The sequence below is a fragment of the Phoca vitulina genome, unplaced genomic scaffold (genome assembly GCF_004348235.1).
Source record: "Phoca vitulina isolate PV1807 unplaced genomic scaffold, GSC_HSeal_1.0 scaffold47, whole genome shotgun sequence".
NCBI lineage: Eukaryota > Metazoa > Chordata > Mammalia > Carnivora > Phocidae > Phoca > Phoca vitulina.
The window spans coordinates 9,446,301-9,464,824 of NW_022589750.1; the positions used below are offsets into that span (position 1 = coordinate 9,446,301).

Consider the following 18,524-nt stretch of genomic DNA (forward strand, 5'->3'; position numbering starts at 1 on the left):
GTGTGTGGGAGAGGGTGCCGGGTGGTTGGCTTCGTCGTGGGGTAGGTGCCGGGGGGGGGGGGGGGGGGGGGGGGGGGGGGACGGACTGTGTGGGGAGGCAGCCGCTGTGACAGGGAGGCAGCTAGGAGCTTGCTGGGGTGGCCAGGCGAGAGGCGATGGGAACGCGGCCTCGGGTGGCGGTCACGGAGATGGAAACAAAACAGATATTTGAGATTCATTTCAGAGTAGTGGCTCTCAGACTTCAGCGAGTGCGTGATCACGTGGAGGGCACGTTCGGGAGCTTGCTGCGCCCCACTCCCGGTTCTCTTGGTCTGGGAGCGGGACCCAAGGATCGACCTTTCCTACGAAGTCGCCGGTGACGGTGATGCTTCTGGTCCCGGGGCCAGGCGCTGAGAACCCCCGTTTCAGAGGCAGGGTGAGCATCGGGGGCTCTTTCTCGGAAAAGTTGAGATGTCGTCAGCAGTCACAGGGACAGAGATGGGCCGGGGCCGCTGGGTGCGTACGTCTGGCGTTGAGAGCGTGCAGATGCGCTGCTTCTGCTCCCGGAGTGGCTGGCTCCTGGACGCTGAGAGCTGAGGCTGCGTGCGGCCGGCTGGCTGCCGGTGTGGCCGGTGACGGGAGGGGGCCGAGGCCAGAGCCCTGGGGCTCGCCGACATTCACAGGGGGTGGAACAGAGGGGCCTGCGAAGGAGGAAAGTCGGTCGAGTGTGCTGTCCTCGGAGACCCCTGTTTCAAAATGGAAGGACTGGTACCGAGAGGTCAGGTTAAGAGGAACCAGTTCCGAATCTAGTGGTCAAGAAAAGCAGCCATTAGACCGGCCAGCAGGGCGGTCATTGGCGGTTTCCGCTGGGGCAAGAAAACAGAAGTCGCCAGAAAGGTAGAGTATATGGCAGTGTGATGGTGACAGGCCGTGGGTGACGGAGTCAGGTTGGCAGGTGCATGGAATACTGTGCGGATGAGGGTCTGAATGTCGCCGAGTGACCTCCAGTAACGAACAAGGTGAAGTGTGAGGCAGCCCCTCCCTGCCCACTGCCCGCGATCATTTCTTGGGGGAAAGTGTCCGATCGGATGACTCTGGATGGTTTAGGACCACTTAGCAATTGTTCTTTGCTGCTTCTCTGGGTAGTGGCATGAGGACTCAGAGCTGTTTCTACGGGAGGCACAGAGCTCTGAGGGTCTTTCTGTCCTGCGGTGCTGGGTGGCAGGCTGCGCGGAAAGGATGGGAAGGTCTAACTCTGGTGAGAACCTCCACCCCTGACCCTCCAGCCACACAGTTTCTCTCCTTGGAAACCACTGTTTCTTGACTATTTCTTTATAAATATATGTGTAAAGAAACATATGCATATGAATGTGTATATATATATATATATATATATATATATATATACAGGCCAAGGTACATCCTTCTTTAAAAAATAGAAATGGTAAAAAAAAAATAGAAATGATAATATACTGTACAAATTATTTTATACCTTGCTTTTTCACTTAATGTTTAACCTTGGAGGTTGTTCCATATTAGTATTTGGAAGTAGAACTGTCTTTTTTTTTTTTTTTTTAAGATTTTATTTAGGGCACCTGGGTCGCTCAGTCGGTTGGGCGTCTGCCTCCCGCTCATGTCATGATCTCAGGGTCCTGGGATCGAGGCCCGCGTCGGGCTGCCTGCTCAGCGGGGAGTCTGCTTCTCCCCCTGCTTGTGCTCTCTCTCTCTCTCTCTGACAAATAAATAAATAAGTAAATAAAATCTTAAAAAAAAAAAGATTTTATTTATTTTTAGAGAGAGCAAGTGGGGGGAGGGCAGAGGCAGAGGGAGAGGGAGAGAGAGTCTTGAGCAGACTCCTCACTGAGAGTGGAGCCCGACACGGGGCTTGATCTCATGACCCTGAGTCATGACCTGAGCTGAAACCAAGAGTTGGGCGCTCAACCGACTGAGCCACCCAGGCGCCCCTTTAACCTTGTTTTAAACAGTGCTAGAATATCTATGTATGTGTCATTGGACACATATGGAATTTTGATTGTAGGATAAACTCCTAGAAGTGGAATTGCTGTGTTAAAGGATGTGTACATTTTTAAATGTTGGTAGATGTTGCCAGATTTTACCCATTTCTATTCCCATGACTGATAGGTGAGTGCATGCGTTTGTCCACGTACTCGGTACCAAGTTAACCAACTTTTTTTTATTCATACCCACCTGACAGTGAAAAAAAAAAAAACCTCATTGCCGTTTCTGAGTGTGCATATCATTTCATAGGTGAAGGAGTGATTTATTTTCCTTCTTCTCTGTCATTTTGCCCAGTTTCCCATGTATATTCTCCATTAAGGAAATTAGCCCTGTGACTATGACGTCTGGCAAATATTCTTTTCCTGGTTTGTCCTTTGTACGTGAATTCAAATACAGTCAACAGTTGTCTCCAGATCTCGAGCAGTGCTGTTCGGGGACATGGAGAGCCCGTCGCTAGGGTGACCTGTCTCCCCTCTGAGGCCTAGGAGGCAGGCGTTTTCATTTTCACTCCCTGACGTGGACAGGACGTGCTGTGTTGTGGTGGAGCTGGGACAGCTCAAGGCTGAGTCATCCTGTGTGCACTTGACTAAGAGAAGCCGCGAGCCGCCCGGCTCCGGCCTGACGTGGCTCTGGGCAGTGTAGGCGGGTCCCTGTCCTCCAGACGCCTCTATCTCTGTGGGAGGTTGGACATGTCCTCATAACCCTGAGAGCCCTACAGAAGGGGATCCCCTCCCCATGGAGCCTTTTAAAAGATTTAATTTTTTTTGATGACCAGAAAAAAAAACAAAAAACACTCTTTGTAAAAGGAGAACATGTCTTTCGCCCGTTCCCCCCGTAGGGAGCCGAGAGCATAACCACATACACGTTCAACACGCACAAAGCTCAGCACACCTTTTGTAAGAGGTGCGGCGTCCAGAGTTTCTATACTCCGCGCTCCAACCCCGGAGGCTTCGGTGAGTGAAGGGCGCCGGCTGCCCGTGCCGGGGGGACACGGGGACACCTGCGGCTGCCCCGGGTTCATACGCCGATCGCTAGGCCGGGCGCTGGCCTCTCTGGCTTGCCTCTTGCTTGGCAGGGCCCGTGCACGTGGGGGTCTTAGAAGAACAGGGCTGTTCAGCAACGCTCTTTCCCAGTGATGGGACAGAAGATCGCCTCTGGTCACCCATCCAGATCCTGCCTTCATTTGCTGGTCGCTGGGGGCTGACACTGAGGAAGAGAGGGAGGAGAGGAGATGGGCCTTGGGGGGGCTGGGGGGGTGGTAAGGGAGGGAATTTTCACCCCGAGGATGGTTCAGGGAGTGAAGGAGGCAAGAGTGAGGAGTGTTGATAATGCCGTTAGGAAAGAATCTGTTTGGAAAAAAAGTTTTTCAGTTTGTTTAAAATATAAACAATGAAAGTCCCCAAGCCCCTCCTCTTCAGGTCCAACCTGGATCTGAGGGGGGAATGACACCAATTGCGGTATGGAAAGTAGCAGTCAAAGAATCTTGTTTCCTTTTTTTTTTTTTTTTTTAAGATTTTATTTATTTGTCAGAGAGAGAGCACAAGCAGGGGGAGCGGCAGACAGAGGGAGAAGCAGGCTCCCCGCTGAGCAGGGAACCCGATGTGGGGCTCGATCCCAGGACCCTGGGATCATGACCTGAGCCGAAGGCAGACGCTTAACTGAGCCACCCAGGCATCTCTAAAAAAAAATTTTTTTAAAGCAATCTCTACAACCAATGTGGGGCTCGAACTCACAACCCTGAGATCAAGAGTCGCGTGGTCCATGGACTGAGCCAGCCGTGCGCCCCCTCCCCACCCCACTTCTTTAGCAGCTCCTGTATGTTCTTCATGTACCACTTGGAGAGGCCTGTCTGCCTGCCTTAAGAGTCAAGAAAGGCTTTTGGAAAGTAGAAAATCCTATAAAGGTGGGCAGGTGTTTAATACTTAGAAAGTTCTATCAAAACCCTGGACAAGGCCGGTGAATTCTTCAGGCTGCCAGTCAGAGGTTGTTCTAGGCTTGGATCTTGGTACTTTGTGCTCTCAGCTTGGTACTGAGTGCTATCCAGCCCTGGCATCCCTGGCTTAGGAAGTCTGACCCCCACGTGCCAGGAAGGAAAGGGAGCCGGGAAGCTGACGTTGTGGGGTCGTAAGCTTTAACAGTGGATCGCCACCGATGCTTGCGGGTGTGGGTTTGTCTGCCAGCCAGCCCAGGCCCCGCTCTCGTTCACACCTGGGACCTTCCTTTTTCTGTGTCACCTCCCCCCAGGAATCGCCCCACATTGCCTGGATGAGGGCACCGTGCGGAGCGTGGTCATTGAGGAGTTCAATGGGACCGATTGGGAAAAGGCCATGAAGGAGCACAAGACCATCAAGAACATGTCTAAGGAGTGAGCTCCTGCTTCTCGCTTCCCGAAACGGAGGAACGATGGGAGCCAGCAGCCATGCAGGGCCCACCGCGCGCCGGCAGGGCCCGTGAGTGTGCTGACCCAGGCCGCTGGTCCCGTTGGCCCGCGGCCACCCTGATCTCCGCAGTTGGCTCAGCCACCAGCTTCTTTAGGCAGCTCTTTGTCCTTTCAGCCCAGATTTTGATGTAGGCTAGTCGACATCCTTTCTCTTCTCAACTTTTGTGTGATCTTTTAGAAAAATAAATATTTTTAACATGAAAGCAGTCACTGTGGTTTGTCATTTTCTCTGCGCTTTGATTTTGGTTCTGAGGCCAGGCATTTAATCGCAGGTATTTATCGACCGCTGTTAAAATGTGTGCGACCAAACTGGCGGGGAGAGATGAGAAGACAAATGAATAGTTATGAAACACTTGTAAGACTGGGCAAGATCGAAAGCCACATGAGTTGTAAGCATAAGAGCCCTAGGAGTTCAGAGGAGAGAGAGGGCTGGTTAAGAAAGAATTGGGAGACTATCACTGGAGTCTTTTTTTTAAAAGGTAAATCAGCTTCTGATTTTTTTTTTTTTAACTGGGGTCAAATACCCATAGCATGAAATTGACCATCTTAACCGTCTTTTTTTTTTTTTTTTTTTTTTTTAAGATTTTTATTTATTTATTTGACAGAGAGAGAGGACATGAGCTGGTGGAGGGGCAAAGGGAGAGGGAGAAGCAGACTCCCCACTGTGCAAGGAGCCTGACGCGGGCCTCGATCCCAGGACCCTGAGTTCATGACCTGAGCCGGAGGCAGACGCCCAACCGACTGAGCCACCCAGGCGCCCCCTGTCTTAATCATCTTTAAGTGTCCAGTTGAGCAGTGTTGAGTACATTCACACTGTTGTGCAGCCAACTTCCAGAACTCTCCATCTTGCAAAACTGAATCTCTATACCCACTGAACAACAACTTGGAGTCTCTATTTTTAAATGAAGCAAGACTCAGGAAGGTCGAATGGAAAAGTGTGTGAACAGAGGTCGGGGCCCCGAGTAAAGCCAGACTGGACTGGAAGCTTCCGATGGGAGGAAGTAATAGAAGAGATCAGAAAAATGTGTCAGAAGCCGGACCGTGGACAGTCTTGGATATTAAGCTCGGGAATTTGGCCTTTATTTTCCAGGCATTAGGGAAGCCCTGAACAACTTTGAACAGGAGAGGAACGCTTGGCCCGCTACGGAGTCTTTTGACTGGTTCCCCTGCCCCCCCACCCACCTTGCTTCCCATTGCTGCTTATTTTAATCAGGTCAACTTTCCCAAAGCATTCCTTTCGCTACCAAACACTGAGTATATACATAATGGCACATGCTTAATAAACATTCGCTCTTTGTTTAGGGAGACTGATGAATCATGCACTGACTTTGTGACGTAGACTAGCCAAGGAGAAGGAACAGGGAGAGAAATAACAGATGGACTGCGTTCTGTGTGATCGTCACCTCTTCCAAGTCGGCTGACAGTACGTTTACTTTAAGGCTAGAAAGAGCGGTGAGAAATTATACAGGGAAAACATGAGTACCCGATCTACCTTTCCTATTGCAAGATTGCGTGAAAACATACTTCTGTGTACCTTTCAGAAACCTCAGTGGAGTCATCCTGTGCCTTTTCTGCAGCTTGCATTTTTTTTAAAAAGTTTTTTTTTTTTTAAAGATTTTATTTATTTGACAGAGAGAGACACAGCGAGAGAGGGAACACAAGCAGGGGGAGTGGGAGAGGGAGAAGCAGGCGTCCCGCTGAGCAGGGAGCCCAATGCGGGGCTCGATCCCAGGACCCCGGGATCATGACCTGAGCCGAAGGCAGACTCGCCTAACGACTGAGCCACCCAGGTGCCCCTGCAGCTTGCATTTTTAATGACATCTGGGTCTTTCCATATCAGTACACATGTCCTCATTATTGACTGTGATTTGGAATTGCATAGTATGGAGATAGTTTATTTAACTGGTTGGTTTTTTTCCATGGAAAATTGGGTTTCCAGTTTTTCCTCTCCAGTGAATACTGACAACGAACATTCTTTCCCGTGCCTCTTTATCCATTTGGATATTTGGAGATCTTTGTTGTATATCTTCTGCATTCACTAGAGGAAGGAAATGGTTCTAAAGACTCCCAAGAATTTCCCCAGGTCAGCCTCAACTGGCTGAGTTAGTGGATATCCAAGTGATGGGAATTCTTTCAGATTCTTTTTTTCTTTCCTGAAATCAACCTTCCCTTTAAAGCTGGAGGCCCAAGGGCTGGTGCTTGCTCTTGTGACCTACGAGAAGCTCAAGGCTGGTTGCTCCATCCCCCCGCCCCAGGGCAGGAAGAGCGGCCTCCACTATGGGACAGTGTGGTTGCTCTGGTTGCAGGTTAACATACGGGCTCCCAGAGAGCCCGCTCTGGCTGTTGGCTGGCGTTTCCTTCCAAGCAGCAGTGCTCCCGCCATATGACCACCTGCACGGACTTGGCCCTGATCTACGGCAGAAGTCACACCTGAGCATTCTGAGCTCGTAGGCTCCGGTGAACTCTTGATAGATAATCAGAATTCTTTCCCGTATGACCTTGCCTCTTCCAAACGCCTCAGACCTCTCCCCAAGTGCACTTCATTAGACCACATGCTAATCAGTTTTTAATTACTGTCGACGCCACTTTCCGTGTGGGTTTTCCTTATACTATCAGAAAACGGACGGGAGCCCCACTGATGGGGGTGAGAATGGCACAGCGGGGACAAGCAGGACTCAGCCTTGACCAAGACCAAGACCTCTGACCAAACTAGAACTGTTTTTGTTCCCCAACCTCTCGTGGTCCCAAGAACATAAACATTCTGTAGCTCCAGTGGCTATTCCATCCCGTTCTGTCTCTCCATGAGGGTTGACATAGGGTCACTTTTCAGAGAATTCACTGACTTTACACATTCTTTTTTGCACCAGCTAACCAGCTAACCTTGATGCTTTTTACCACCAACAGACTACATGGGTGGTCCCCAGGGGAAGGTATGTATCCTCCAGGAAACGCTCCATTAATCTGTGGGAAGAAAATGTTGGAATTTTAATTTATCCTTTTAAAATTTATTCTCTGTGTATGTTTTGTAATGTATGTATTAGCATTTAAAACATATATATTGTTTTTGGGGGGATTTTTAATTCCTTTTTTTAAAGATTTTTTATTTATTTATTTTTGGGAGAGAGAGAGAGAGAAGAAAGCACGAGCTGGGGGAGGGACATAGGGAGAAGCAGGCTCCCCACTGAGCAAGGAGCTCGACTTGGGCCTCGATCCCAGGACCCCAGGATCATGATCTGAGCTGAAGGCAGACGCTTAACCGACTGAGCCACCCAGGCGCCCCTAGTTTCTATTTCTTGAGAATAAATGCATCACGTGGAATTGCAGAGTCAAGGGATACGTACATCTTGAATTTTTTTTAATATTACTGATTTCCAGAAGGTTCTACCATCTTGTGATTCCTCCAGCAGAATATATGTGTCCATACCCTCACCCACAGAACACTGGGCGTTATTATTTATAGAAATTTTTGCAAATTAGAAAAGTGAAAAGTGGCATTTTCTTTTGTGTTTCTTTAATTAGTAGTGTGATTTTTTTTTTCCCATTTAGGGTGTGTGTGTGTGTGTGAGAGAAATACCTATTCATGTCCTCTGCAGTCTTCAATTTCCTTACTAGAAACCTCTCCCACCCTACTCCAATCACCACCTTCAGTGAAAAATAGATTTTCTTTTCTTTCGTTTTTAATTTTTATTTTTAAGTAATTTCTACACCCAACGTGGGGCTCAAACTCACAGCCCTGAGATCCAGAGTCACATGCTCTACCGACTGAGCCAGCCAGGAGCCCCTGAAAAATGGATTTTCATTTTTGCTTTCATTGGCAAACTCTGGCTACTACTTCGGCTGAAGAGTTTTTCATGTTTATTGGCCATTTAGATTTGCCTGTTACAACATTTTAAAAATTTTTGTTGTGAAATACCTGTCTTTTCCTTTACATCTTCTGGGTTTCCAGCCTGGCTGGGAAGGTCTGCTCCACTCCAAGGTACATATGCATTTAGTCTCTGAAATTTCCTAAATGATATTTTAATATTTCAATTTCTACATGTAAATCTATAATTCATCTAGAATGTGTTTTTGTATTTGGTATAAGGTAGGACGTTTTTGTCTTCTTCCAAATGCCTGATCGACCGTACACATTTATTAAATGCTTTCTCACTGAATTAAAATGCAACCTTTATCGGGGTGTCTGGGGGCTCGGTTAAGCATCTGACTCTTTTTTGTGGTTTTAGATTTATTTATTTATTTTAGAGAGAGAGAAAGAAAGAGCATGAGGGGGAGGGGCGGAGCAACTCAAGCAGACTCCGTCCGGACACAGAGCCCGAGGCAGGGCTCAATCCCACGACCCTGACACCACGACCCGAGTGGAAGCCAAGAGTGGGGCGCTCAATTGACTGTGCCACCCAGGTGCCCCTGAGCATCTGACTCTTTTTTTTTTTAAGATTTTATTTATTTATTTGACAGAGAGAGACACAGCGAGAGAGGGAACACAAGCAGGGGGAGTGGGAGAGGGAGAAGCAGGCTTCCCACTGAGCAGGGAGCCCGATGCGGGGCTCCATCCCAGGACCCTGGGATCATGACCTGAGCCGAAGGCAGACGCTTAACGACTGAGCCGCCCAGGTGCCCCGCATCTGACTCTTGATCTCAGCTCAGGTCTTGGTCTCAGGGTCGTGAGTTCAAGCCCCGCATTGGGCTCCACGCTGGGTGTGGAGCCTACTTTCAAAACAACACAAACAAAACCGGAAATAAAATACCACCTTTATCATATAGTAGTTCTCATATAATTGAGATCTGTGTCCAGATTTTGTCTTCTATCTTTTTTAATATCTGTTTTGATTGCAGTGGGTTTATATGTTTTAATATACAGAAAGGCAGGCCTCACATTTCTGTCCTTTTTAATATTTATATTTTCGCTATTCTTTGACATTTCCTGTTCTAATATATATATATATATTTTTTAAAGATTTTATTTATTTATTTATTTATTAGAGAGTGAGCGAGAGAGAAACAGCATGAGAGGGGAGAGGGTCAGAGGGAGAAGCAGGCTCCCCGCTGAGCCGGGAGCCCGATGTGGGACTCGATCCCAGGACCCTGGGATCATGACCTGAGCTGAAGGCAGTCACTTAACCAACTGAGCCACCCAGGTGCCCTGTTCTAATATTTTTAAAAAAATTTTTTTTTTTTTTTTAAGATTTTATTTAGTTACTTGACAGAGAGACAGCGAGAGAGGGAACACAAGCAGGGAGAGTGGAAGAGGAAGAAGCAGGCTTCCCGCCAAGCAGGGAGCCTGATGTGGGACTCGATCCCAGGACCCCGGGATCATGACCTGAGCCGAAGGCAGACACTTAACGACTGAGCCACCCAGGCGCCCTATTTTTTTAATTTTTTAAAAGATTTTATTTATTTGAGAGAGAGAGAACAAGCAAGGGGAGGGGCAGAGGGAGAGAGAGAAGCAGACTCCACGCTCTATGCGGACCTGGATGCGGGGCTCGATCCCAGGACCCTGAGATCATGACCTGAGCCAAAGGCAGACGCTTCATTGACTGAGCCACCCAGACACCCTGTTCTAATATATTTTTAAAATAATTTTACTCAGGTCTGAAGATAACCCATTGAGATTGTGACTGCAGCTACATTAACTTTTTATATTAACTTTGTAAGAATGGTAATTTATATGGGGACGCCTGGGTGGCTCAGTCGGTTAAGCGGCTGCCTTTGGCTCGGGTCATGATCCCAGGGTCCTGGGATCGAGTCCCACATCGGGCTCCTTGCTCGGCAGGGAGCCTGCTTCTCCCTCTGCCTGCCTCTCCCCCTGCTTGTGTTCTGTCTCTCTCTCTGACAAGTAAATAAATAAAATCTTAAAAAAAAAAAAAAAAAGAATGGTAATTTATATGTTTATATGTATAGAAATATAGCATGTAAGTGTATAAATTTACAAATTGAAACTTGTAGGTACTACAAATATTTGTTATCCAATTAATTGACTTTGTACAGCTTTTTAAATTATTTTATCAAGGAATATGGTATTTATTTATTTATTTATCATCCCTATTTATTTAGGTCTTGTTTCATGTCCTTCAGTAAGTTTGTTTTAACTTTTTACAACTATATATATATATATATTTTTTTTTTTTTTAAAGATTTTATTTATTTATTTGACAGAGAGAGACACAGCAAGAGCAGGAACACAAGCAGGGGGAGTGGGAGAGGGAGAAGCAGGCTTCCCACGGAGCAGGGAGCCCGATGCAGGGCTCGATCCCAGGACCCTGGGATCATGACCTGAGCCGAAGGCAGACGCTTAATGGCTCAGCCACCCAGGAGCCCTACAACTGTATATTTAACAGAAAAGCAGTTAAGCACTAAAATTTGGTTAAAATACAAACAAGATTTGCACTCTGTCGTATTTACTTTGCATTTACTAGGCTAGCATGTCAGACGAGTATCACCAGGTTCACAGAGCGATGCCAAGTGTATTGTAGAGTATCCGTAGAATGAACTAGAACACTTTAATGTGTTTATGGAACATTCTAAATCCTTTATTGTCATTTTAACCGTCTTCACAGCATCTTCACCAGGAATAGATTCCATCAAGAAACCACATTCTTGGCTCATACATAAGAAGCAGCCCCTGATCCGTTAAAGTTTTATGAGATTGCAGCCATTTGGTCCCATGTTCAGGCTCCACTTCTGCTTCTGGTTCTCTTGCTGTTTCCACCACATCTCCAGTGACTTCCTCCACTGAAGTCTAGAACCCCTCAAAGTCATCCATACGGTTGGAATCAACTTCTTCCAAACTCCCGTTCATGTTGATTCCCACGAATCACAAATATTCCTAATGGCACCTAGAATGATGAATCCTTTCCAGAAGGTCTTCAATTTACTTTGTCCAGATCCATCAGATGAATCACCATCTATGGCAGCTACAGTCTTATGAAGTGTATTTCTTAAATAAAAAGACTTGAATGTTGAAATGACTCCTTGATCCACAGGCTGCAGAGTGGATGTTGTGTTAGCAGGACTGAACACGACATAAATCTCACTGTCCATCTCCATCGGAGCTCTTGGGTGACCAGGTGCATTGTCAACAAGCAGTAATATTTTGAAATCTTTTTTTTTCTGAGCAGGAGGTATGAACATTTGGCTTAAAATACTCAGTAAATCATGTTGTAAACAGATGTGTTGTCATCTAGGCTTTGTTCCATTTGTAGAGCATGGGCAGAGTAGATTTAGCATAATTCTTAAGGGCCCTAGGATTCTCAGAATGGTCAATGAGCATTGGCTTCAACATAAAGTCACCAGCTGCATGAGCCTCTAGCAAGAGAGTCAGCCTGACCTTTGAAGCTTTGAAGCCAGGCGTTGACTTCTGTCTAGCTACAGAAGTTCTAGATGGTGTCTTCATCCAATAGAAAGCTGTTTCATCGGCATTGAAGATCTGTTGTTGAGTGTAGCTTCCTTCATTAGTTATGTTAGCTCGATCTTCTGGAGAACTTGCTGCAGCTTGAACACTTGCTGCTTCCCTTGCCCTTTGATGGTATGAAGACGGCTTCCTTCCTCAATCCTCCTGAACCAACCTCTGCTAGCTTCAGACTCTCCTGCAGCTTCCTTACCTCTCAGCCTTCACAGAATTGAAGGGAGTCAGGGCCTTGCTCTGGGTTAGGCTTTGGCTGAAGGGAATGTTGGGGCTGGTTTGCCCTTCTCTCCAGACCACTAAACCTTTCTCCACATCAAACCTGCTTTGTTACCATTCATGTGTTCACTGGAGTGGCACTTTTCCTTTCCTTCAAGAACTTTTCCTTTGCATTCACAAGTTGGCTCACTGGGCCAAGAGGCCTCGCTTTCAGCCTGTCTCAGCTTCTGAGAGGTCTTCCTCACTAAGCTCAATCATTTCTAGCTTTTGATTTCAAGTGAGAGACATGGGACTCTTCCTTTCTCTTGAACATTCACAGGCCGCTGTAGGGTTATTACTTGGCCTAATTTTAATATTGTTGTGTGTTAGGAACTAGAAAGGCCCAAAGGGAGGGTGAGAGATGGAGGAATGGCCAGTCAGTAAGCAGTCAGAACATACAAACAGGTATTAAGTTCACCATCTTATAGGGCGCGGTTTGTGGTTGTCCCCAAATAATTACAGTGGTAACATCAGAGATCACTGATTACACATCACCATAACAAATATCACAGAAATGAATCTTTAAAAAAATCTATTATAGTGGTGCCAGGGTGACTCAGTTGGTTAAAGCATCTGATTCTTGGTTTCGGCTCAGGTCATGATCTCAGGGTCGTGGGATTGAGCCCCGTGTAGGTCTCCATGCTCAGCACGGAGTCGGCTTGAGATTTCTTTCCTCCTGCCCCTCCTCCCCCCCCCACACACACTCTCTCTCTCTCTCAAATAAAGAAATAAATCTTTTTAAAAAATCTGTTATAATTACCTGTCTGATTTTTCTGTGGTTATTGGGTCTGTTCTCTTTTACTTTTTCAATACATTTTAGTCATATAAAATTCCATGAATAAGGTGCCCTACCATTGGACATAATCCAACTGTTGTCCCCTGCCTAAATCCCTATTCTCAACCGTGGGCCGGCCAACGTGTACTGCAGTGTGAGTTTGGAAGGGGATTTGGAGGTGACCGCCTCTTAGGGACTTGCTCAGTTGGAGAGCATTTTTTATTTCACAAGGGACAAGCGTGAGGCTTTCCAGTGGAAGGAAACAGCCACCATCAGTCTGTCCTGGGGTCCAAACCCTACACAGAGCCTGGCTCATCTCCCTTCCCTCCCACCCCTGCCTTGCAGTTGGCTCTGAGCCTCCTGCTGAGTGGGTGCCCCTCCCTCCCTCCTAGGAACCCGGATGATGTGGTGCTGTGTGGCCTGATGCTGAGTCCCTGGAAGATTAAAAAGTACTGGTTTTCATTAATCTTGCAGTGATGCAACCCTGCATTTTATGGAATTGAAATGTTTGGACCCTATTTATGACATTATGGTAGAGTTCAGCGGTAGTCCAAAATTTACGAGGAAGTCATCCATTTCCTGCAGATTTTCAATTTTGTTGCATGGACTTGCATTACCATCTCTTATAATTTTTTCCATCTTTTCCATTTTTTGTGGCTACAGTAGCCATTCTCTTCCTAATAATAGCACTTGCATTTTCCCTTTTTCTGAATTGGCTTTGCCAGGTGTTGGCTTATTTGGTTTTTCAAAGAAAACTTACTTACCTTTCCACTAGCTTTTTATTTATTTTTCTCTTTCATCTGCATTAAATCCCTCTTGCTACTTTTGTTTGGTTTATATTATTGATTTCCTTAAATTGAATCACGTAGTTCACCAATTTCAATCTTCTTAAAAAACAAAAGAGTACAACTTACCTGAATATAGGTCCCATACAAAGTGTAATTTTTATTACCTTCTAGATAATTTATAATTTTCTCTTTGATCTGGAGGTCATTTTGGAGGATGTTTCTTGGTTTCTAAGTAGAGTTTTTGGGTCATTTTACAAACTTACAAAAAAAAGATTTTATTTATTTCAGAGGGAGAGAGCAAGCATGAATGGGGGCTGGGGGGGGGGAATGGAGAAGCAGACTCCCTGCTGAGCAGAGAGCCTGATGTGGGGCTGGATCCCAGGTTGCTGAGATCATGACCTGAGCCCAAGGCAGTCGCTTAACTGACTGAGCCACCCAGGCACCCCTCATTTTATAAACTTATTGAAATCTATTTGATTATGATAAAAAATGTGCAAAATCTACTTGGGGAAATTTATTAGGGCTTTCTCAGGGGCCGATCAATAATTGAATTTTGTAAATGTTTTATACCTAAGAAGTGAATGCTGACTTTAAGTTCCTTATATTATCCATATGCTGTGGCTTTACTTTTTGCCAACTTGATTTGTCAACATTCTGAAAAAATATTAAAGCCTTCCATTATGGGGCGCCTGGGTGGCTCAGTTGGTTAAGCGACTGCCTTCGGCTCAGGTCATAATCCTGGAGTCCCGGGATCGAGTCCCGCATTGGGCTCCCTGCTCAGCGGGGAGTCTGCTTCTCCCTCTGACCCTCCCCCTCTCTCATTCTCTCTCTCTCATTCTCTCTCTCAAATAAATAAATAAAATCTTTAAAAAAAAATAAAGCCTTCCATTATTATTGTGTTTTGTTTTGTTTTTTAAATAAAGAACTTGGGGGCGCCTGGGTGGCTCAGTCAGTTAGGCGCTGCCTTTGGCTCAGGTCATGATCCCAGAGTCCTGGGATCGAGCCCTGCATCGGGCTCCCTGCTCTGCGGGAAGCCTGCTTCTCCCTCTCCCACTCCCCCTGCTTGTGTTCCCTCTCTGTCTGTGTCTCTCACTGTCAAATAAATAAATAAAAATCTTAAAAAAAAAAATAATAAAGAACCTGTGAGGGGAGGCACCTGGGTGGCTCAGTCAGTTAAGCGTCTGCCTTTGGCTCAGGTCATGATCTCAGGGGTCCTGGGATTGAGACCCATGGAGGACTCCCTGCTGGGCGGAGAGCCTGGTTCTCTCTCTCCCTCTGCCCCTTACCTCCCCACTTTTGTTCTCTCTCTCAAATAAAGAAAGTCTTATTTTATTTTTTAAAAGATCTTATTTATTTAACTGAGAGAGAGCAAGCACAAGCAGGGGGAACAGCAGGCAGAGGGAGAAGCAGGCTCCCCACTGAGCAAGGAGCCCGATATGGGACTTGATCCCAGGACCCCGGGATCATGACCTGAGTGGAAGGCAGACGCTTAACTGACTGAGCCATCCAGGTGCCCTAAATAAAATCAAGTAAAGAACTTGGATTTCTGAGAGTTTGTTGCAAGTATCTGGCTGCTATGGTATTTGGTGCATCTCTTCTCACGGAGTGACTCTGGTACCCATCTAAAATATCCCCCATTGTTCAAGGTTTAATGCTTTTAGATGCTTGGATGCGTGTTGTCACTCTCTCGTGTGCCTTTGCTTGGTATATGGTAAGTGACTCATCCTTTTATTTTTAGCCACTTTGTCACTTCTAGATGCTAGATTTTGTTTTCTAACTCAGTTTTGGTACAGAAATTAGCCCATTCAATTTTTTTTTTTGAAGTAACTGATACCTGATTTGATTCTTTTTATATCATTTCCATTGTATTTGTTACACTTTATGCTTTGTTTCCTGTCTTCCTTTTTTTTTTCCTTACTTTTGCAGGCTTCTAAGTTTCTCTTCATTTCCTCTTTTCTCCTTAGTTAATTGGGATTCTGCATTGTTCAGCGCTGCAGGTGGTGACCTTTCCTGTCCCGCAAACTCAGACGGAGTCCCCGGACTTGTCTATGTCAAGATGCTTCTCCTCCAGAGCTTTCCCTTGAATCCAGGGGAGACCTTTGCAATATTTTTATCCCCTCCCCGCACTTGAAATCTAGGATTTTGCAGCACATGTGAGCATCTTTTTATTTTAATTTATTTTTTAAGGTTTTATTTATTTATTTGAGAGAGAGAGAGCACCTGCGGAGATGGGGGTGTGGGGTGGGGGGAGGGGCAGAGGCAGAAGGAGAACAGGGAGCCTGGCGGGGCTCCCTCCCAGGACCCTGAGATCAATGGACTGAGCCACCCAGGCGCCCCCGTGTGTTTCTTTTTAAAAAAGTCACAGCTGGCTAGAATATGGTGAGCCCTTCTGATGCACTGACTCAAGTCTCAGATTATGTAAATTCTCCTTTATTACCCCCATCTGTAACTATTTCTCCTTCTGGAACTCCCATTATTCACATGTTAGGTCTCCTGGATTTTCTTTCTTTTTTCTTTTTTTTCAAGATTTCATTTCTTTATTTGACAGAGAGAGAACAAGTAGGGGGAGCAGCAGAGGGAGAGGGAGAAGCAAGCTCCCCACTGAGCAGGTAGCCCCATGTGGGGCTCGATCCCAGGACCCCAGGATCATGACCTGAGCAAAAGGCAGACGCTTAACCGACTGAGCCACCCAGGTGCCCCGGATTTTCTTTTTCTTTTCTTTTTTTCCCCTTAGATGTATTTTTCAAGTTCCTTTTCCATCATGATTTCCATTTCCGAGCTAAATGCACTCTGGGTTCTGAGATATGTCTTCTACCTGATGTTCCAGATTACTAATTTGGCCACTCCTGAGAAAAAGAATTTTTTGTCTGGACCAGGACCTGAGCTTTCATTGTTGTTTTTGATGAAGTCTCCCATTAACCGCTCCTGCGGAGAGGGCTGCCCACTGTGCAGGTGGGACTTCCTTTCCCTGGGAGCCCTCTTGGGAGAGGGTTCCCCTTTCGGACTGGGTCTGCTCACCCTTGGTCTGGAGCAGTGAGCGGTGGGAGACCAGGCGGTTTCTGTTCTTCTGGGCCAGGGCGGAGAACTGGCAAACCACGGGCCCTCTCTTCAGCCCCTGTGAGGGGCCCGCAGGTCTCTCTGACACGGGGTGACCCTCCCCCAGCCTCAGGGAACAGGAGCAGCTCGCCCACCCCGAGCCAGCCGGCCTCCCAGGACTCTGGACGAGTAGAGACAGCCGCTTGTGTGTGTTTGTGTGTGTGTGTGTCTGGACGGGTAGAGACAGCCGCTTCCCAGGGATTTCTTAGTTGAGATCGTGTTTGTGTGTGTGTGTGTGTGTGTGTGTGTGTGTGTGCGCGTGTGCGGTTGGCCGCTTCCTTCCCTCCCCTTTGCCTGCCTCCCTCCCTTCCCCCCCCCCCACTTCCTTCCTTCTTTTCTTGCCTTGCTCCTTGAAGAAACCACCAACATCTGATCTTTGCTCTAGGCTTCAGGGCTGTTGTACAGTTTGGCAGGTTGTTAACTATACAAGTGTGTGGCTCAGGGGGCGGAGTTGGTAGTCCGAGCTCCTCTCACCAGGCTGTGCTCTGGTGCGGGCGGATGTCTGCCTGGGGGAAGGGCTGCTTTCTGACAATTTGCACAGAGGCGTTCTTGCCAAGTGTCCCCAGGGCTACGCTGCCCACGGAGGGCACCTTTCCCTAACCTGAGCGAAGCTTTGAGGGGCATCCTTCCTTCCCGTGCTGCTGTCCAGTGCTCTTTCCAGGCACCACGGAGAACCTAGCTCTGTTCCCATTGGGAACCCCGAGGGGAGCCTGCAGCTTCAGAAGCCCCAGGCTCTGCAAGGCCCCCGAGGGTGTTGGGATGGAGAGAGCCAGGGAGGGGGCGCTTGCCCTCCAGCAACGGGGACCGGAATCCAGCCCCGGGCACCAGGAAATAAAAATGTTAGTTTGTTTTCATTTCCACCTAGACTTTTACTAATTTATTTACAAAGAAATAGCCGGCCTGTGCAGTAAAACAAAAAGCAGAAAATAACTCCAATCCCACCACTCAGAAGTAACGACTATTGATGATTCTACAGAGCTTTCTAACCTCTAAGATTTGAAAGTATTTATGAATAGGGAATATATGTGCATGGTATAAAATTCAAAAGGGACCAAAAAAGGTCTCCTTTCCCCTGCTCCCACCCAATTTCCCTTTTCAGACAAGCAGTTACCAGAAATATCCCATTTATTTACACACAATTGGATGTGTAGACATATATATTTTTCCCCACAAATGGTCGCATTTCCTTTTTTTTTTTTTTTAAAGATTTTATTTATTTACTTAACAGAGAGAGAGCACAAGCAGGGGGAGTGGCAGGCAGAGGGAGAGGGAGAAGCAGGCTCCCCGAGGAGCAGGGGGAGCCCAGAGCAGGGGGGGCCTGATGTGGGACTCGATCCCGGGACTCCAGGATCATGTCCTGAGCCGAAGGCAGTCGCTTAACCAACTGAGCCACCCAGGCGCCCCTCTATATATACACTTTTATGTGTGTGTAGACACACACATATTTATTTGTGTGTGTATGTTTATTTAACTAAAATGAGATTGTACCATTCCTAACCTGCTTTCTAAAATTTAATATATCATAAACACTCTTCCTTGTTACTAAATATGATTGCATCCCTGGATTTTTCGAATTGTGTTATTATAAATAATACTGTGATAATGTCTGTCTATATAGTTATAATTTTAATTTTTAAAGTATTTCCTTAGGTCACAGGGTTTGGGTATTTTATCAGCTCTTAATACAGATTGCGACTTGCAGTCTGGAGAGGCTGGTCCAGTGCCTGTCTTCTCAGGAACAGGACGGGAGGCAGCTTGTCCCCGCCCCTT

General features: G+C 46.7%; 2 protein-coding genes across 6 annotated transcripts in view; one reads left to right on the forward strand and one right to left on the reverse strand.

Annotated features, from left to right (window-relative positions):
• Nucleotides 1-4,694, forward strand: part of CENPV (centromere protein V) — a 13,535-nt gene extending 8,841 nt beyond the window's left edge. Inside the window, exons 4-5 of the mRNA XM_032431793.1 lie at nucleotides 2,837-2,951; nucleotides 4,243-4,694. Of these exons, the coding sequence (XP_032287684.1) occupies nucleotides 2,837-2,951; nucleotides 4,243-4,367 (240 nt within the window). The 3' untranslated portion in view covers nucleotides 4,368-4,694. The remainder of the gene's footprint in view (nucleotides 1-2,836; nucleotides 2,952-4,242) is intronic.
• PIGL (phosphatidylinositol glycan anchor biosynthesis class L) overlaps nucleotides 1-18,524 on the reverse strand; it is a 99,979-nt gene that overhangs the window by 4,210 nt on the left and 77,245 nt on the right. Inside the window, exon 7 of one of the 5 annotated variants that reach the window (XM_032431794.1) lies at nucleotides 98-1,205. The exons of 1 other annotated variant lie outside the window; for it this stretch is intronic. In XM_032431794.1, the coding sequence (XP_032287685.1) occupies nucleotides 1,083-1,205 (123 nt within the window). In that variant the 3' untranslated portion in view covers nucleotides 98-1,082. Of the gene's footprint in view, nucleotides 1-97; nucleotides 1,206-2,969; nucleotides 3,205-4,619; nucleotides 4,748-6,239; nucleotides 7,400-18,524 lie in introns of those variants that run through there. 3 more of the 5 variants (XM_032431799.1, XM_032431798.1, XM_032431795.1) reach the window with 3 other exon arrangements.